This window comes from Hylaeus anthracinus, unplaced genomic scaffold, assembly GCF_026225885.1.
Source record: "Hylaeus anthracinus isolate JK02 unplaced genomic scaffold, UHH_iyHylAnth1.0_haploid 12001, whole genome shotgun sequence".
NCBI classification, from domain to species: domain Eukaryota; kingdom Metazoa; phylum Arthropoda; class Insecta; order Hymenoptera; family Colletidae; genus Hylaeus; species Hylaeus anthracinus.
The window spans coordinates 15,138,727-15,156,386 of NW_026534348.1; the positions used below are offsets into that span (position 1 = coordinate 15,138,727).

The 17,660-nt window shown below is 30.6% G+C and overlaps 5 protein-coding genes across 16 annotated transcripts; 3 read left to right on the plus strand and 2 right to left on the minus strand.

Annotated features, from left to right (window-relative positions):
* The first annotated feature begins 717 nt into the window (after positions 1–717).
* Positions 718–2,121, plus strand: LOC128890960 (protein TIPIN homolog). Its single transcript, XM_054150014.1, has one exon. It carries the CDS (start codon positions 931–933, stop codon positions 1,846–1,848), a length of 918 nt encoding a protein of 305 aa, XP_054005989.1. The 5' UTR covers positions 718–930; the 3' UTR covers positions 1,849–2,121.
* LOC128890964 (U6 snRNA-associated Sm-like protein LSm6) lies at positions 2,024–8,728 on the minus strand. Of its 5 annotated transcripts, none has more exons than XM_054150020.1 (4): positions 8,558–8,728; positions 2,735–2,777; positions 2,277–2,367; positions 2,024–2,192 (listed from the first exon to the last, which is right to left on the minus strand). In XM_054150020.1, the coding sequence occupies exons 3-4, from the start codon at positions 2,365–2,367 to the stop codon at positions 2,044–2,046; spliced, it is 240 nt and encodes a 79-aa protein (XP_054005995.1). In that variant the 5' UTR covers positions 2,735–2,777; positions 8,558–8,728; the 3' UTR covers positions 2,024–2,043. The 5 variants fall into 5 exon arrangements, with proteins under 5 accessions (XP_054005995.1, XP_054005993.1, XP_054005994.1 ...); XM_054150018.1 differs by having other exon boundaries at positions 2,735–2,816; XM_054150019.1 differs by lacking the exon at positions 8,558–8,728 and adding an exon at positions 2,445–2,548 and having other exon boundaries at positions 2,735–2,964.
* On the plus strand, positions 3,006–8,004 carry LOC128890958 (lysophosphatidylserine lipase ABHD12). Of its 8 annotated transcripts, none has more exons than XM_054150012.1 (10): positions 3,006–3,093; positions 3,326–3,420; positions 5,750–5,868; positions 5,968–6,073; positions 6,146–6,345; positions 6,431–6,566; positions 6,654–6,771; positions 6,858–7,019; positions 7,098–7,225; positions 7,308–8,004. In XM_054150012.1, exons 3-10 carry the CDS (start codon positions 5,766–5,768, stop codon positions 7,345–7,347), a joined length of 993 nt encoding a protein of 330 aa, XP_054005987.1. In that variant the 5' UTR covers positions 3,006–3,093; positions 3,326–3,420; positions 5,750–5,765; the 3' UTR covers positions 7,348–8,004. The 8 variants fall into 8 exon arrangements, with proteins under 8 accessions (XP_054005987.1, XP_054005984.1, XP_054005982.1 ...); XM_054150009.1 differs by lacking the exon at positions 3,326–3,420 and adding an exon at positions 4,446–4,604; XM_054150007.1 differs by lacking the exons at positions 3,006–3,093; positions 3,326–3,420 and adding exons at positions 3,280–3,294; positions 4,446–4,604.
* Positions 8,729–8,782: 54 nt separating the features above from the next.
* On the plus strand, positions 8,783–12,059 carry LOC128890953 (uncharacterized). The gene is made up of 11 exons (XM_054149998.1): positions 8,783–9,318; positions 9,388–9,489; positions 9,577–9,707; positions 9,782–9,872; positions 9,941–10,060; positions 10,146–10,344; positions 10,420–10,555; positions 10,634–10,854; positions 10,914–11,179; positions 11,250–11,423; positions 11,487–12,059. Exons 1-11 carry the CDS (start codon positions 9,075–9,077, stop codon positions 11,909–11,911), a joined length of 2,109 nt encoding a protein of 702 aa, XP_054005973.1. The 5' UTR covers positions 8,783–9,074; the 3' UTR covers positions 11,912–12,059.
* LOC128890957 (mitochondrial import inner membrane translocase subunit TIM50-C-like) lies at positions 11,971–14,162 on the minus strand. Its single transcript, XM_054150004.1, has 8 exons — positions 13,832–14,162; positions 13,260–13,600; positions 13,062–13,181; positions 12,879–12,986; positions 12,661–12,792; positions 12,461–12,584; positions 12,269–12,372; positions 11,971–12,199 (listed from the first exon to the last, which is right to left on the minus strand). Exons 1-8 carry the CDS (start codon positions 13,971–13,973, stop codon positions 12,107–12,109), a joined length of 1,164 nt encoding a protein of 387 aa, XP_054005979.1. The 5' UTR covers positions 13,974–14,162; the 3' UTR covers positions 11,971–12,106.
* Between the last annotated feature and the right edge of the window lie 3,498 nt (positions 14,163–17,660).

Below are 17,660 nucleotides of genomic sequence, written 5' to 3' on the forward strand. Positions count from 1 at the left end.
CTCTTAACGAATTTCAAATATATTATATCAATTACACATTTCGATGTTAAACACGTTATTTCTTTTTCATTTAATATCTATTTTGACAAAAACAAATTGACCTAAAATTAATCGTTCAGTTATGAACTGATTCTCAATTAAAACAAGTTCTTGTAAATATCTGATACATGTATATAAAATATATTATTGATAAATAAAATCTGCCGAATACTTTATATAAAATTCAGAAATTGTATGCCTATAAGATTACAATGCATACTATGTAACAATTTTGAATAGTTAGTTATTGGTCGTTTTTTTTCAAAATAATTGTATAATGGCGCGTGTAGATACATGCGCAGGGAATGAGAGCACAGATAGGTTAAACGATATTTGTTCTTGCGCGTCAGACTGTTATTACTAACCGTAAAGAACCGCATAAAATAAAATCAAGTTTAAAACAGTTGGATAACGACAGTTTGGTCAATCGATCAACATGCCAGGCACACCGATGAAAGAAGAAAACGACACACTCGAAAAATTGCAAAACACTGTACGCCCCCCAAATCCGAACTGCGAACCCGTTGTACGTGAAATAACACAAACCGACAAATTAAACAAAAAGTTATTAGTCTCGCTGTTAGAAAGAATGAACAAATCGAAGGGTGAGTTCGATAAATTTATGGAAAAAGGAAGCACCGATTGCGATTCCCAAGATGACAGCGAGTTTTAAGTAAGCAACACATAACCTATATAACGTTGGACGGTAACAGTACCGTTACGAACGTGTAATTGACCGAGGAACAGAATAGTAATTGAGAGAAAAACCTGGTTAAAGAATTCATTATGCATCGATACTTGTATTCTGGAGCTGTCTAAGGAATTAGTCTGTTAAATACAGAATTATCATTTCAAGTAAGTTGAAAAAAGTGGGAGTACAACTTGTTGAATATGCCGACATTATCAAACGCTTCTGATTACGAGGACGTAGATGATATAGTAGCTGAATATGAGAAACAAGATTCAGATGGAGATCAGCTTAATGCTAATAGAGATGAAGTCCTTGGCTCAGAGAATGAGGAAAGTGAAGAAGCAAACACTGCAAGAAGGATTGATCCATCAACATCTAAAAAGCATGTCATAAGAAATCCTATACCTAAGTTGAATACAGAACGTTTAAAAGGCCCTAAAGGAATACAAACTATTGAAAAGTACTTTGAGGGGTTTAAATTTCATGGGAAAGGAAATGAAAAGTTAGATTTGGATAGAATCATGAAGAGGATGGAACATTGGGGTCACAGATTGTTCCCAAAATTAGAATTTGATGATTTTCTTGAGAAAGTGGAGAAACTAGGTACTAAGAAAGATCTTCAGGTGTTCATAAAAAAATACAGACTTGATATGATTAGTGCAGAAGATGGTACAATTGTTCAGGATATTGAAGATGAAGAAAATGATAAAGATCAAGATGAACCTATTGATGAATTTGATTTATTAATTGCTGAACAAATAGAGAAACAAAAACAAGTTGTTAACCAGGAGTCTACAGCTGAAGCTCTATTTGATCAAGTAATTTCTCAGACCAATAATAAAAACTCTCAACCTGTTCAAGAACATTCTCGTCCACCACATTTAAGCAATGAGGTAAAAGAACGTATAGAAAGAAATAGACAACAAGCTATTCAAAGGAAACTCGCAAGACTTAAAGCTATGGAAGATGAAGCTAACAAAAAGAAATTGGTAGAAGCTAAGGATACACAGTCTGAAGATAGTTCTTGCAATGTACAAACACCTAGTGAAACTCAGAATTTGGAGAACAAAGATTTTGAGACTGGTTCGGAAGAAGCAAATGGAGATCATAACTCCTAAAACAAAAAGGAACAAAAGGAATTATAAGAAACTATAAACAAATTTTATAATATAAAAGTATTAATGTAGCATTTAGAAAATAATAAGTATGACAAATCAAAAATTTAGTATTACAAATCGTAGGGTAGTATTTCCTAAATATTCATGTAGGTTGAAACAATTAAAACATGATACAAATAATACATTTATTTTTATTTATGTTCTACGTTTTTGTGTACTGATATATAATACATTATTACCACGAATAAACGCATCACCATATTTATCTTTTAATTGGCCATTCACATATTCTTCTGTTTGTTCAAGTGCTATATTCATGTAACCATCAAGACATGCTAAAACACCTATAAAATTAAAATAACACTGATCAATCAAACAATTCCTACATTATTGGAATTTGTATAAATATATAAGTACGAATTTGTCACCTCTATAATCTACACCACTATTTAACTTTACAACAACAGGACGTCCATGAATCTGTTGAATAAACTGAGATAATGCTTCCTTTCGACTCATCTGAAAATTAATATTGCATACAAAATTTGAGTACATAAGGTTAGAATAGTTACCTTCTTTTTGAAATTAACTCGTACCTCGTAGATCTCAAACCTGTGTAGAGTATTTTATACTTGTTTTATGTTTTTTTTTTTTTATGAAATTAACAATACAATACAATCGTTTCACATTTACAAATTATCTGTCCCAAAAATAATAACCAATAGGTTGCTAAGAAATGTCCCGCTATTGGTAGATTTTAACTTACTTATCACAAGGATGAATGATTTTTTAAATGATCATGAATAAAAGAAAAAAAAGAATTACTATGTTTCGAGCAACATATATTTCTATAATTCAAAATAAACGTAACACGCTAAATAATTACCTTTTTTTCTTGATAAGCTTCTATACTCTTATTTGTAGAACGCCTGAAACGTTATACTTCATGACGAAATCTCATTGGTTCGCTATGTCAAAAGTGTGTCGTAATATCGTATAACTGATGCAAAATAAGATGATAAATATATTATTAATTTATTTTTACTCTCTCATTAGGTTTTTCAATGCAGAACTGTAAATACTCTACATGAATAATAACTTGTTTCGATATTGTATCTCTTCAAGGCACGGCGCCCTGCCGTTTCGATTAGTTTCGATCTTAACCAATCCTAATGCGTCACGTGATTTTGTTTACAGACCTTTCTTTATAGATAATATTTTTACAATGGCGAGACTACAGACAAGGTATAGGGTAGATTTAGCATCTTAAGGAAGATTGTGTTACACAAATGAAAATAACGACCACATATAATATTATTTATCAGACTAGGTCGGTATTTCAGTTTGTGGGACACAAACTCCCATTGAATGTTCTGTCTATTCCGTACCTCGTGTGTAATGCCAGGCCTCTACTATATGTAGTATCTGCGATTAACAATACTTAATGTAATATAATACTTAACATTATTATTTTCAGTAAACTTTGATTGATTACTTTCTCAAGTCCTTCTTTACCATCTCTGTGATTGACGCAGGTTACAGACGAGCTGATACAAGCTACGTCTCACCCAGGTCAACACAAAGTTTAATCTTTGGATATATGTGTATTGTTCTGCATTTGTTTCTTCAGTATTGTATACGATAGTGCAAACTGACATAAGGAATCCAAATATATAATAGTTTTCCATTTAGACGTGTTTTAAAACGAAATTATAATTTTCAAAAATTTGTCATTATTCTAAGTCGAAACTGTTACGTTTTAAGTATAACATTGCCTATATTTGACTTGCTATTATAGTATAGTTGAAGTGTAATTATATAAATCAGTGTATCAATTCTACGCGAGTAGAGACATCGTTTCCTTCATAAACATTACTAATTTACAATTATTATGGTATTTTGGTTGCCAAAGAAACGTTTTAAAAAGAGGTACTGTTTCGTTTCTTAATAATTTATTTCCTTATTCTGGTTCTACTATATAGTATTGTCATTCATCTACTTTGGAATACTAATAGTTTAGTAGAATGGTGTAACTAACACTTAATAGTAATCCAATTTACGCAAGTGCAACTGTTAAGTGTAATTATTACCTTTTGTCTTAAGATTTTGAATCATTTAATTTAGTAATTTATTTAAACACAAGAAGTAGAATTGAATTTAAAATCTGCAAATCTTGTAGATTAAGTGTGTAAATATTTTAGTATTATTAATTTTTTATTTTAAATGAACATAAGAAACTGTGCAAAAAGGTATATGGTATGATAGGCAATTTTTCATGTAATATTTGCAATATTTTTAAAACACCTTGCCATACAGCTTCAAATGTAATAAATTAATATACATTTTCTTATATAAAATACACATATTAGTACATCAATCTTTTTGTAAATTATAAAATTATATGTGATATTAAGTTATTACAAATGTTTATAAGAAATTATATAATACTAATGATTTCATAATGATTCACAAGTTTACATTAGTATGAGGAAGTTGTGCGATAGAACTTAATCTGTAGGTGTGGGTGTAACTATACTTTCATAAATATAACAAAGCTTAACATTATATATAATTTTTAACATGTTATTATTCTGTAGTAATACCTTGCAAGAACCTTTACACAAGTAAATTACCTTAAAAGGAGGAATTAAAAAGGTGCCTTAGGTTTGATAGCTACTAACAAACATGCAGTCTACTTATCTACTATTAGCAGCAGTGACACCATTCATCGTTCTTGATACTTGGTATACGGGAACGTAAGTCACTCTGTCATAATTATGATTCATTTACTTCTTCATTTATTTAAAATATTTATGAATGTTAACTCTCAAACTGTCTAACATTTTTATGAGTACATCTCTTAGATTCTGTTACTTTGTACAATACCATCACAATCAATAAAAAACACAAGATATAAATGTGAATTAATTATGTTAATTAAGTCAATAATCATATCTTACTTTAAGATTTCATTATGTAACATTTCTTCTTTTGCTCAGTGTCTTTCAATAAATATTTAATATTCAAGTCATTATAAAAAAAAGCAGTATATGGTATGGTAAATTGTAAATAGTAGTATTAGTGTAAATATTAAGTTTATTTAATGAGGTAATATTCCTTACTTAAAAAAAAACATTATAGAAGAATATTTTTGGACTTTGTTACTTATACCAGTAACAGAAGATTTTGTAATAAAAACTGAAAGTTTTCCGTTATGTGACTCAGCACTTTTTGATATCTAATTCTTACACCATATTTCTAACTCCACTGAATAATAAATGTTCCTTTTTAATTTTATTTTCTAATTGGCCATGGTATTCAATATATATGAGATCAAATGATAAAGACAAATTTTTGAAATATTTTATTAAATGTATAAAATGTAACATGAAAACAGTTCCATTTGCAATACTCAATTTGTGTTTTTCTAATTTTTATTTTAAGTGAATATTTTTTTTTAATTAAATGGATTAAATAATGTGGAATAATCAGTAATTAAATTGTAAAGATGTATGTAAATATCTGCTATGAAATTCAGAAGGTATAATTTTTTAAATACTATCATATTTTATGGTACTTTTTTAATGATTTGTTACAAAGGAATTGTGCTACTTTTATATTTTTGTTCAGCTAATTTTATATGCATGTATTAATATAAAAGATTTTATGTTTATAATATTATATTCATATTAAATTTTGTTATGTATACTAACAATAAAAAGAATATACTAATAGTAGATAATACACATTCATTGCTTATATTACTCAATATTTATTAGTTTTATTAATATAAATGGAATTGAAGCATGCATTTTGTAAATAAATATATCATTTCTGCTTAATAATTCATTTATATCATTACTGAGATAATATCTTGAACATGTAAGAATATAATTTTCAGATATTTATTTTGGGCAATGAAGGTATCAATAATTGCATACCTTTTCATATTTGTGGTTTTGCCCATTATATTTCACTATTCCTACACCTTTCAAAGAAAAATACTTTTCTTAAACTTTGGTAAGTAATTAAATCCAAAGTATATTTGTGAATGGTTTATTACATTTAATAAATTACTGTTACGTGTATTTATGTACATAACTGTTTTCATATTTTCAGTACAATGGCCTCTTAATGTGGATTTGACAAAACCAGAGTCAGTTGGGTTGAAAGGTGCAAGAAATTTTTACTTGAAAACTCATCAAGACATAAAAATAGGAGTATGGTTAGTAGAGATGCATAATTTATATTTATTAGTTATATTTATTTACTTAAAATAATCAAGGTTTATTTTTAGGCAAATTTTACCTCAGTCATTATTAAACGATTCTGCTATTATAAATGACGATGATTATGACTCTGTTTTAAGTAATGCTAAACAACCTGTTTTTCTTTATATGCATGGGAATAGTGGTAATAGAGCAAGTAGGCATCGATTAGAACTTTATAAACTGTTTCAGACTTTAGATTACCATGTTATATGCTTTGACTACAGAGGTAAGCCTAATATACTCTGATAGTTATAAATATTATAATTAATTATTCAAATATTTATAAATTTAATTTTCTTTGATACATGCAGACTATGGTGATAGTGAAGAAGCAGAACTTTCTGAAATGGGTGTAGTTACAGATAGTAAATATCTGCTTGAATGGTTGCTAAAGAAAGTAAATGGTTCTGCTCCAGTTTTTGTATGGGGCCATTCTTTAGGCACTGGGTATGCAAATTAGATTTGTATCAAAATATATTACTGTGATGACAAAATGGAGGTTATTCGGTCTTTATGAAACATAATTATTTACAGTGTGTCAACTCATGTGTTAGCATTATTGGCAGCAGAAAATGTTCAGCCTGCAGGTTTGTTCTTAGAATCACCATTTAACAATATTGCAGAAGAATTAAGCGAACATCCTTTAGCACAGGTATTTCGCATATTTTAAAAATATTAATACCTTATGTCGCTATAAACGTATTAAAAATGCATTCATATATTGCTTGTTTTTTTAAGATTTTTAAGCATTTACCATGGTTTCACTGGGTGATTGTTGAACCATTTTACAACAATCATCTTCGTTTCGAATCAGATAAACATATACAAAACGTTAAGTGTCCTGTTATGATACTCCATGCCGAAGACGATAATGTAGTACCATTTTCCTTGGGTGAAAAGGTATTACATCAATTTAGATTAAAATGTTACAATGAAATATAACTACTACTACTAATAATATTACGTTTACTTTTTTAGTTATACAAAGCAGCTATAAATTATCACGGAAATAATACGGATCGTATTCAGTTTACGCGTATAAATTCGTCTTATGGCCTTGGCCATAAATATATATGTCATTATAAGGAATTACCTAATATAATTAAGTAAGTTTTACTTATAATTTTATTACGATTCTGGTAAAATATATTTTTGGTTAAAATTCATGTCTCCAATAATATGTTTCAGATTATTTGTAGAAAAGACACATCAAAATCAGACTGATTAAATTATTTAGTAGACATTGACTAACATGACAAGTTTTTTACAACACGTATCTGTAGAACAAAAATACGAATGATGTCATGAGATGTTGAAAAAGAATTAATGAGCAAACCTTGTGATGGTCATGATCTTTTTGTTCAACGTTGTTTCGTCGACATATTCAAGTCACACATTCATATCGTTTAATTAAGTATTGTTTTTAAAATTATATAGTGTGTAATACTTCAATTTGATTGAATATAAAATATTCGAACAGGCAACTACTCAAGATTAATTGATCTTAAGTTATGTGTTGTAACTTTAATGCGTTCACCATCGTTATAATAATTTTAATTTTACTAAATTAAACAAATATAATGGTTTGTATCTATTATTTATAGGAGCATGTTATAATGCCGAAGATAATGTTGTGATAGCTATTTTAAGGCCATCAACAGTATTTATTATTTTATATCTGTCAATTATTGTAACCCACTTACAATCAATGAATACTCAGCATTACTATTACCTTGCATTTCGTAAGATAATGGTAATTAATGTTGTCGTTTGTAAATTGTGTGTGTAATGTAATTATCTGTGAAGTGCATTAAACTACTTATGTGTCAATGTATTCCATGTTCATTGCATAAATGAAATAAAGAAGAATTGAAAAGTGTTAAAATCTGATCAACGATTTCTTGTTATCATCTGTATGATTTAATATAATGCATGCATGCATGCATGCATGTATGTATGTATGTATGTAAAGTGAGAACATTGTCTCAAGCGGTGTGTTCATAGTTTTTACCCCTTTATATCTTTTTTGTATTTCAACCGAATTTGGCTGAGTGCTCATCTTTCTCATTAGTCTCTACCTGAGTCTGTACTGTATAGCTACCGAGAATCGAACGCACGTTGTTTCTATAGCCATATTTCGAATATATCGCGTACATTGCGTATTGTATAATTCGCTGAATAAATAAACTCTGTTTAATAAAAAAAGTACAAGATTTGATAAGTTTTAACTAAAAAAATGGGCTCCTCAATCAAAGTTTAACCAAGAAGAAATATTAATTCTAGTTTTAATACCTTTTGAAAGCTCACTGTTTGTGGTGTTCATTATGAATACGAAGTATCAATTTAGACGAATGAGTTTCTACAAGCAATGTTTAAAAAGGATGGTAACTGTTTCTGCAAGAAATTTTAGTATCAACAATGTAGAAACAACTACTTACCTTTTATTCGTTATTCGAAATTTCTATTTGGATAATTTGCAAATCTGCTTTCGATCAAGAAACGTTTAAATTTGAAAGAATTGAGTACTCGCCATGAAACTGTCAAACTTATGAGAATCGGCTGCTGGTCGAAGCCCTCTAACGGAACGTCTAAAAGACATTCGCCATATTTATATGCAAGAATTTAAAAACAAATCAGGTATACTGTAATGCATCTTTATATACTATGGTAATTTTAAATATCCAATCAAAGTCAATACAAAGTTGAGCACACTCGACACGTGCGAAAGTATCGTAGCCAATATGTTTTGCAAATACTGTTTCATAAATCTAAGAATTACTGTGATGACTAACATTAATCGTTTGTACTGAAATGTAAATAAAACTTAGTTACACGTTATGATGAAAGAATAAATTAATTTGGCACTAGTTAATAAAAAAGAAGAAATGTGAATGAATCAGTGTAATCAGTTTTTGGTTTATAAAGAAGTCCAAAAATAATGGAAAAAAAAATATAATGGAAGATCAAAGTATTTTAACGTCAAAAGCATATAAACGTGCCGAGTCAAATTTAAAAGACAAATTAAAATCAGTCTTCTTGAGAAATTATCCCCATCATTTGGTACCAGGATATAATTTACATAATAATTTCTCTGGAGATGATATAGATTTAGAAAATGTTGTACAACAATATCAAGATTATCCCTATTATTGTGATCTACCAAGGCCTCTCTTGCCACCTGCTAAATTACCTAGAAGTGGTAAGTGATTTAATAATATCTAATATTTTGTTAAATAAACTTAATCATTTTTGTTTGCATATCATATAGTGTTAGAGGATAAGGATCCTGCATTAGAACTACTTACTATCAAAAAACATCTGAATAATGCTATACAAAGACTAAAGTATTATTATCTTAAGCATGAAAAAGGTATTTTTATAATAATATTAACCATTAAAGAAAGTTCTGTAAATTTCAAAAGATTATACATTTATGAGCATGTATAATTTTATATAGAGTTAGGGGTGATACATAAGAGAGATATAAAATGGAATTGTTCCAAGAATGCAGCTACTGCTAAGGTGCCTAAATATATAGCAGATATAGCAGCAATCATTGACATGGATCCAGATCCTTATTTTGAAGGGGTATGACAAATTAATAATAATATTTGAAGAAAGAAACAATCTGAAATAGTAGCATTCAAAAAAATTTATTGTAGGCTTATAATTGGTATTATACGGGTGGAACAGTGAACCATGTACAGTTAAATAATATAAATATATTATTTTTTCCATTTATGGATGAATTAGGTATCGTTATGAAAGTATTATTTTTATACTTTTAAAAAGGCTGTAACTCTATTTTAATATATTTATAGTTGCTGCACCTATTGTTAATGTAGAAGAATATATATGGAAACCATTATTTCAAAGGGCATCTAAATGTAATCTTATTGGTTCCTTGTATGAATTAAAACACAACATTAATGGTGGTACATGTATGTTTATTTATCTTTAATGTTTTTTATAGAATGTAGTAAAAACACTGTTGTTAGTAGCATTTAATTGTAATCAATATTCTAGGTAATGTTATGGGTAGATACAAAAATCATTGTAACTTTTACATGCTATCAGAACGGGATAGTAAATACAGCCTTATTGAAATCCACAGACAACCATCAAAAGTGCCTTATGTTAGTGCAGATTTAAATTTAATTGATACCAAACAGTATTGTACATTAAATGTGGCAAGATCTGTAACATTATGGGATTTAACTAGAATGTAAATGTGAATTACAAATGTAGTATTAAGTATGTGTTATGTACACAAAATTTACATTTATGTTTATTCCTGTAGGAAGCATATAAGTAGTAACACTATAATGCAAAGCACTACAGTAGATGATTCATGGGGAAGTATAAAGTTTCAAAAGATGGATCCAAATGTTATTTTGTTTGTTGATAGATGTTGCCTTCATTATCTTGATGTTAGGGTAGGAATAAAATTGAGTATTGGTAAAACAACTTTTTGTTTACAATAATTCTTAATATAAATTCACGCAATGTTATAGATCGAATTTAGTCGACCGGCATTAACATTGTATCCAAGATCTTATTTGGAAAAATGTGAAAGTCTTTCATTAGATATTGCAAGTAGAAACGATTCTTGTAGATATGTAGGTACTTATCATAGCGTTCTAATGTGCGATAATCGTTCTCCAAAACAATGCGTACAACAAAAATGGACTCATCAATTGAAAAGTCCGCCGCTTATGGGCAACGTTATAAATAGGTAACAAATACTTGTTAAATGGAACTATTAAAAATGGATTAACAGAGAGTTATTTGCAGAGATGACAAGGAATTCGTTGTCTTATCTAGTCAAATACCTGGCGAAAGTACAGTAATTTTAAATACTTGGACAAGTAGTGAGACTTCACACTCATTTAATTTTCCATTTACTCCTCCTCATATTATAAACACATTAAATGAATCTCAAATGCAAGGAATGTGTTTGAATCCACATTTAAGAGACAGATTCTACTTATCTAATACTGGTTCCACAGTTATTGCAAACGAATCTAAAAATATATTTTTGTTTCAACAAAATTCGATTGGTACGGATATTACTCGTTCATTTCATATTTTATTTTATTTATAAAAAAATTAGTAATGTATTTCTTCCAGGTGATATGTATTATCAGTGCATAACACATAATACCGAATTAAATAAATATTCACCTATCAATTGTAAATCGTTATACATATTAAATGCTTGGGAAAACGCGATAAGTTTACAAACGGACACTATAGCGCCTCTTACGATTTCGGACAAATCGAATATGCAACGTGTTTATGAAAGTAAATATTTATTCACTTCGATACTTGCGATACATGAGATATTTATATACATTAATTTTTTAGATTTTACAAATAGAAAATTACGATTGAAACATAACGAACGTGAATCACATGATTACTATGAACCGAGTTGGAAGCAATCTCTCGAAAAATTAAACTCTTACATGGATATACTAGCACCGGAACTTTTAGGCGTTTGGGAAATATGCGAAGAAGTTCCATTACCTTTAACAACAGCACCTCATCAAAAAGTTCTAAATTGGTTAGAATCTGCAGATACGAAACCATTAGTTCCTACACAAGAGGAATTGGATAACGTAGCAACACCAATTAATACTCAAGAATTAATAAGCGTGTCCCAAGAAGTAGACATAACTTGTTTAGACGACAGTAACGTTTTACAAGAATTATTTTTACCAAAAGTTAAAATCGCGCGTTCGAAAAAGAAAGAAAATGTACGAAAAACACAAAAAGATGAGTTTTGTTAAAATGGGGAACTAAATGTTTGCAATTACTATTTTTATAAATTTTATATAACAATTAACCATTTGGACGAATTACTTGTTTATTTATGCAAAAAGTATACAATAATTACATGTAATGTGCATTAACAAAATAAACGAACATGTTAACGAAGGTCTACAAATTTTTACATTTTACAATCTTTCATTTTCTATCATGATTTAACGATTTCGGAGGAAAGATGGTTTCCACTTTGAGGTAAGTACTTTGCTATTTTCTTGCTGTGCCTTATTTTCTTCTTCTTCCATTTGCAACTAAATAAAATTGTAAAGTGAAAGTTATTAAATTTATTTAATATATAAATATTATTATAAGCTAGTTACCATCAATTTCCGTTGGTTTTCTCTGAAAACTTGTAATGGATTATCGAATTGTCTGTAATAATTGAGAACTTCCCGCACGTCATCCACATTTATTGCTAATATGGCTGAAAAAAATACGATTAAAATAAAAATCATATAAATAATTAAATATGTACATAAAATAAATTTACAAGATTTATAAAGAAATCTTACTTTTGAGGAATGCAGCTAAGTCGTACAATGTCGTATCATCGTCATTACCCGTCCATTGTGGTAACCTCAAAGTGTTTTCAGGGTGGAATTTTGTACTCTTCTCATTCCAGTCAACTACTATAACCTAACAAAATAAATTCCACAATGTGTTGTGTGGGTTTCAGTTTACTTACAAGAAGAAAGATAAGTCCAATGCTTACTTTACTGAGATCACGATTAAGAGCATCTAAATCTTTAACATGATGGCCATCTACAAAACGTGTTGTATCTCTGACTAGTCTGTACATGATATATCCATTAGGATCCAGTATATCCAAGATAGGAAAAACAGTCTGAATGTATTAAATAAATGATATGATAATTTAATTTTGTCATTATAACTTGATTCACCAATATGTATACAATTAAAAATGCTTACCAATCCTTGTTCTGCAGTATACACAACAATTTCAAATTGTGGTGGAGCCACAGCTTCTAGAAACTGATCCACTCCAGGTCTCTTTTTGAACCTCCAACCAGTTTCATACTGAAATAATCAATAAGTAAGAACAAATATTTATTTTAAATAAATCAAATATATTTAGACTTGCATCAAGCTTACCGTCCAATCAGGATGGACAAGTAAATCTGTCAATTCCAACACTAAAGTGTAAGGGGGCTGAATGTAAGGATATTTGAGAGGGTCTGGAAGCAACTTATCTCTGCTGGGTTCTTGAACCATCTGTGAAATATAAGTTTCTTTTTCTCAAAAATTCCTTTCAAAATGTTTAAAAACAATTGATGGAATGACAACGTTTACCTTAGAATAATAATTAAATTCCCTTGTGAGCCTTTTAAATACTCTCTGGTACAATGGTAAATTTGAGAATTCATCTTCAATGATATTTCCATGTTCGTCATATTTTGTTCTCGTTAGATCATATATTATATAAGATAATCCAACAGTGATAAACACACCAAAAAATGTGAAACTATATTTAAGCACCTTCTTCGATTGTTCGCGTCTCTCATTTTCCTCTGCCTCTTCTTTTTCTTCTTCACCTAACTTTTTATTGTCCAACACATCTGGTGCTAGGGATTGAACAGTTCCACCGGATGATTGTATATTCGTCAAACTACCTGTTATTTTTGGACGATGTGCTGTAAAAATATATAGTAAATATATTAGATAAAATTCGATTTAGATATTAACATAAAAACTAATCGATGAAATATATGTCAACCAGATGAATTAATAATACAATGTCGCATATTGCCACGAATGACTTTTGTCTCGTTATATTTGTGTAATTATAAACTTTTCGTATAAACCGAGTATACGAGTCGCGCACGTTTTAGCTATACAAGGTTATGTGTTCTACATTTACTTACTCTCAGTGCTGTAGTAATAATGATGCACTGTTGGAAGAACGGATTTTCGAATAATCGGTAGGCGGGGTGTAGAATATATTGTGCCTTTACTTCCATTATATACTTTGTATAAATGCCGCAAACTCCTCGTCGCAAATGCCATTACTTTAAACAGGCCATGAGCTTCCAGAACATGTACACAGATCACAAATGCCGACCAGATTCGACCCGGGTATATGCATACTTCAGTATACTTCACTTATCGCATTTGATGTTCTCTGCGATCAGCGCCATCGGCGGTGAAACGCTCAAGTTTTTAGCTAAGTAGTTCCTATTCTTGAGCGCTAGATGGCCCCGCCACATTCTGCTTACCGACATTAGTTAATTATTCTAATTATACAAAGAAAAGATTCAGGGACATTCTCTTAGATGGATTGACAGTTCCATAATAGAAGTGATTGCAGCGACTTATAATTTTTTAATCAGCATTTAAAGGTCTGTGATCAGCGCCATCGGTGGCAAAACGTTCAAGATTTTAGCCAAGTAGTTTTTATTCTTTAGCGCTAGATGGCCCCGCCATATTCTGCTTACCGACATTAGTTAATTATTCTAATTATACAAAGAAAAGATTTAGGAACATTCTCTTAGATAGTATTCAATGTGGCAATGCTTGTAATACCATTACTTATTCATTATTGAACGTGTTAATATAGATTCTATATCCACTGTCGATAATTAGCAATTAGTGGCGTCATCTAGCAGTAAAAATAGCAACTATTCGAGGACAAACTTGGGCATTTTCCCGCTGGAGCGCTGTACGGAGGTTCGAATTTTAGTTCCAAATTTTAAAGCCAATATTAATACATCCGTAGGACGCAGTCTTCAAGAATCCCCAATCGCCAATAGTGAATTCAACCTAATCATGGAGGCACAATTTCCAAATCACATTCAAATCTTTACAGACGGTTCGAAAATGGAAGACTCATTCACCACAGGGGCCGCATGTGTATGCCCACAATTAAACAGAACAGTCACCCTCAGTCTCAATATTAATACCTCTGTTTTCACAGCGGAATGCGCAGCAATAATCATATGCCATCTGCTCGGACTCTCTCAGTGCCCTTCAGGCAATACATAAAAGAATGTTCGACCATAACACGAACACCAATACCATACAAATAAAAAAAATGATAAAAGACTTTGAAGAAAAACCCCATACAGAAAGCTCATTAAACTTCATATGGATACCGGCACATCAGGGAATAGTAGAGAATGAGGTAGCTGACATCAAGGCAAAAGAAGCATCTAAATCAACACAGAAAAGCACCAAATTCATACCTCCCTCTGATCTCACAAAGAAATTAAAAGAAATAATATGGCAAAACGCATATCAAACATGGATAAATGAAAGTGCCCAGAAGGGCAAAACATACTTTGAAAAATTCTTTAAAAAATCCACGTAACCATGGTTTTACAATAGGAAGCTGCAAAGATACACCACATCATGGGTATGCAGATACCGTAGTAACCACTACAATCTCGCTGCCTCTCTACAAGAACAGGAATTACCAAAGACAGCAAATGTGGCTGTGGCCACGAACTCCAAGACTTCAACCATATACTTTGGAATTGTCCACTATATGCAGCAAAAAGGAAGAATATGATAGAGAAACTGCACAGGCGTGGATATACACCTCCCTTCAAGGCAAAGGAACTCTTACAGGAACCTAACCTAACAGCAATTCGGATAATTACAGAGTTCCTAAAAGAAAATAACTTGCAGATTTAACAGGAAACAAAAATAACAATACACACAACACTCAGAATCACAGAAGGACACCAACAATACAATAAAATACAGAAATATATACAGACATACTACACTCAAAACAAAAACATATATAGTACAAAGAAACACACTTAGGCTAAGATGACTTCTAATATTAAGTACTATATGTAACAATGTAAATATTTCTATTTTTGTATTGTCTTTTATATATTTAGGACTAATAGACCTACACAGGTTTAAAGTCTGTATATGTTTATTATTTTTTTAATAAACGCCAAACAAACAACAACGAATTTTAGTTCAGGATATCCATCGCTAGATGGCGATACCAGTTGCAGCGCCATAATTTGAATACATTTCACTTTATATAACAAATTAAAGCAATTTCTTTTAAAACATCATCTGATAGGTTCGCAGCTTGCTTACAATACATTCGACATATTCGTGTAGAAATTAGACCGAACGAGAGGGGGGGGGGGGGCAGCGGGCCCCAATAGAATATATTGAACAGATGTGTGAAGGAACGACGATGCGAAATGTAACGAAGAAAACACATATACAGTGGGTGTAGAAAGTATTCGTACACCGATCAATTTCCAAAAAAAACTGTGTAAAATTACTTTTTATAAACAATGATATTCTACATATTCTCGGAAATCTCTAGAATAGATAGATTACAACAAAAATAGCTATTTATGTAAGTTGCGAAATTAACAAGAAAAAAACAATTAATCGATAGAAATGTTAAAGCAATAAATATTACGGAGCAATAAACTAATGTGTTTACGTTACAAACACTACTGCAAATGGTTCGTCATAAGAATCGTACAAATACTTATTGCTTTTATACTTTTATCCACTTTTCGCATCTTTTTATTAATTTCACAAATTATATTAACTAGTAAATATTATTTGGACTATATCTACCTTAGAGACTTCCGAGAATATGTAACATATCATTGATTACAAAAAAAGAAGTTAATAAACTACAATTTCACACAAAAGTTTTTTGTACGAATACATTCTACACCCACTGTATGTAAGATTCATGAAACACCGCGATGTAATAGAATTATTGTTTATGTAAAGTGTTCTCAGTTCGACAGGGCTACAGTCAATAAAGAATATCAGTGAATCAATTAATCAATTTTAGTTCACTGGACTTGTAGACCTACGCAGATTTAAAGTCTGCACCTGTTTATATCAACAAACACCACCAAACAACATGACGAATTTTAATTTAGTCTGTTCAAGTCTGGCAAGAAATGTGTATCCAATATATGAAGTAGTGAAGCATAGAATGTATAAATTCATATTGAATGCATCAAATGTATCAAATTTGCAAGAAATTGTTAAATGTAATGTTGGCATGGGAGTTCGATAAGAAGCAAAGGAAATATTTTTCTAGAGGAGATTAAAAGGTATCAAAGGCGTCAACTGTTGCCGTTTTCATCAAAATAATCCTACGGAACAAAGCTGTCGCAACTGCGAACATTTGAAGGTCTTTCCGGTTTAATCAACTTCAGGAAGTTTGGTAGTGGCGGCAGTTGTCGGGCAGTATATGCATTCTATACTAGCCAGGGGAATTTTGTGGACGTCGCGCGGTCAACCGCTATAATATTAATAGCTCTGGTATGAAATTTGCTTAATCATGACTAACGGGATGACCCAATGGAATGACAATAATTTGCCGGTGTTCACCTGCCGCGTCAATCTCGAGTAACGATCGCAACGAAATTGGTACCACTGTGGTAAAATGACGCCGAACGGCTAACAGGTTCGCGTAATCAACAGAAATATTAATTATCGAACTTTCGCGTTGTCCACCTTCTCCCTTAACAATGGATTTAAAATGCATTTTAATGCGATAAGGCATCGATTAATCTGAACCCAATTATATGGTATCTCGCGTATCCAATCAGCCTTCCATTGTTCGCGATCGTTACTTCTCCAAGCATTCAAACTGTACATGTGTTTCGTATTGTTTTTGAGATGGTGAAGTAATCTGCCGTTACTTTTTACTTATGAAATTGAAATACACTTTGAGGTGACAAAATAAAT

Bases quoted from the DNA above. Each gene is read 5' to 3' on its own strand.
- LOC128890953 (XM_054149998.1), top strand. From the start codon at position 9,075: ATGGAAGATCAAAGTATTTTAACGTCAAAAGCATATAAACGTGCCGAG. The intron at 9,873-9,940 runs GTATCGTTATGA...ATATATTTATAG, and splicing joins TCCATTTATGGATGAATTAG to TTGCTGCACCTATTGTTAAT. The intron at 11,180-11,249 runs GTACGGATATTA...TATTTCTTCCAG, and splicing joins GTTTCAACAAAATTCGATTG to GTGATATGTATTATCAGTGC.
- LOC128890960 (XM_054150014.1), top strand. From the start codon at position 931: ATGCCGACATTATCAAACGCTTCTGATTACGAGGACGTAGATGATATA.
- LOC128890958 (XM_054150009.1), top strand. From the start codon at position 4,534: ATGCAGTCTACTTATCTACTATTAGCAGCAGTGACACCATTCATCGTT. The intron at 6,074-6,145 runs GTTAGTAGAGAT...GTTTATTTTTAG, and splicing joins GACATAAAAATAGGAGTATG to GCAAATTTTACCTCAGTCAT. The intron at 7,226-7,307 runs GTAAGTTTTACT...AATATGTTTCAG, and splicing joins GAATTACCTAATATAATTAA to ATTATTTGTAGAAAAGACAC.
- LOC128890964 (XM_054150021.1), bottom strand. From the start codon at position 2,367: ATGAGTCGAAAGGAAGCATTATCTCAGTTTATTCAACAGATTCATGGA. The intron at 2,193-2,276 runs GTGACAAATTCG...TTAATTTTATAG, and splicing joins TAGTGGTGTAGATTATAGAG to GTGTTTTAGCATGTCTTGAT.
- LOC128890957 (XM_054150004.1), bottom strand. From the start codon at position 13,973: ATGGCATTTGCGACGAGGAGTTTGCGGCATTTATACAAAGTATATAAT. The intron at 13,601-13,831 runs GTAAGTAAATGT...ATATTTTTACAG, and splicing joins TTATTACTACAGCACTGAGA to CACATCGTCCAAAAATAACA. The intron at 12,585-12,660 runs GTAAGCATTGGA...TTATTTTGTTAG, and splicing joins TTAATCGTGATCTCAGTAAA to GTTATAGTAGTTGACTGGAA.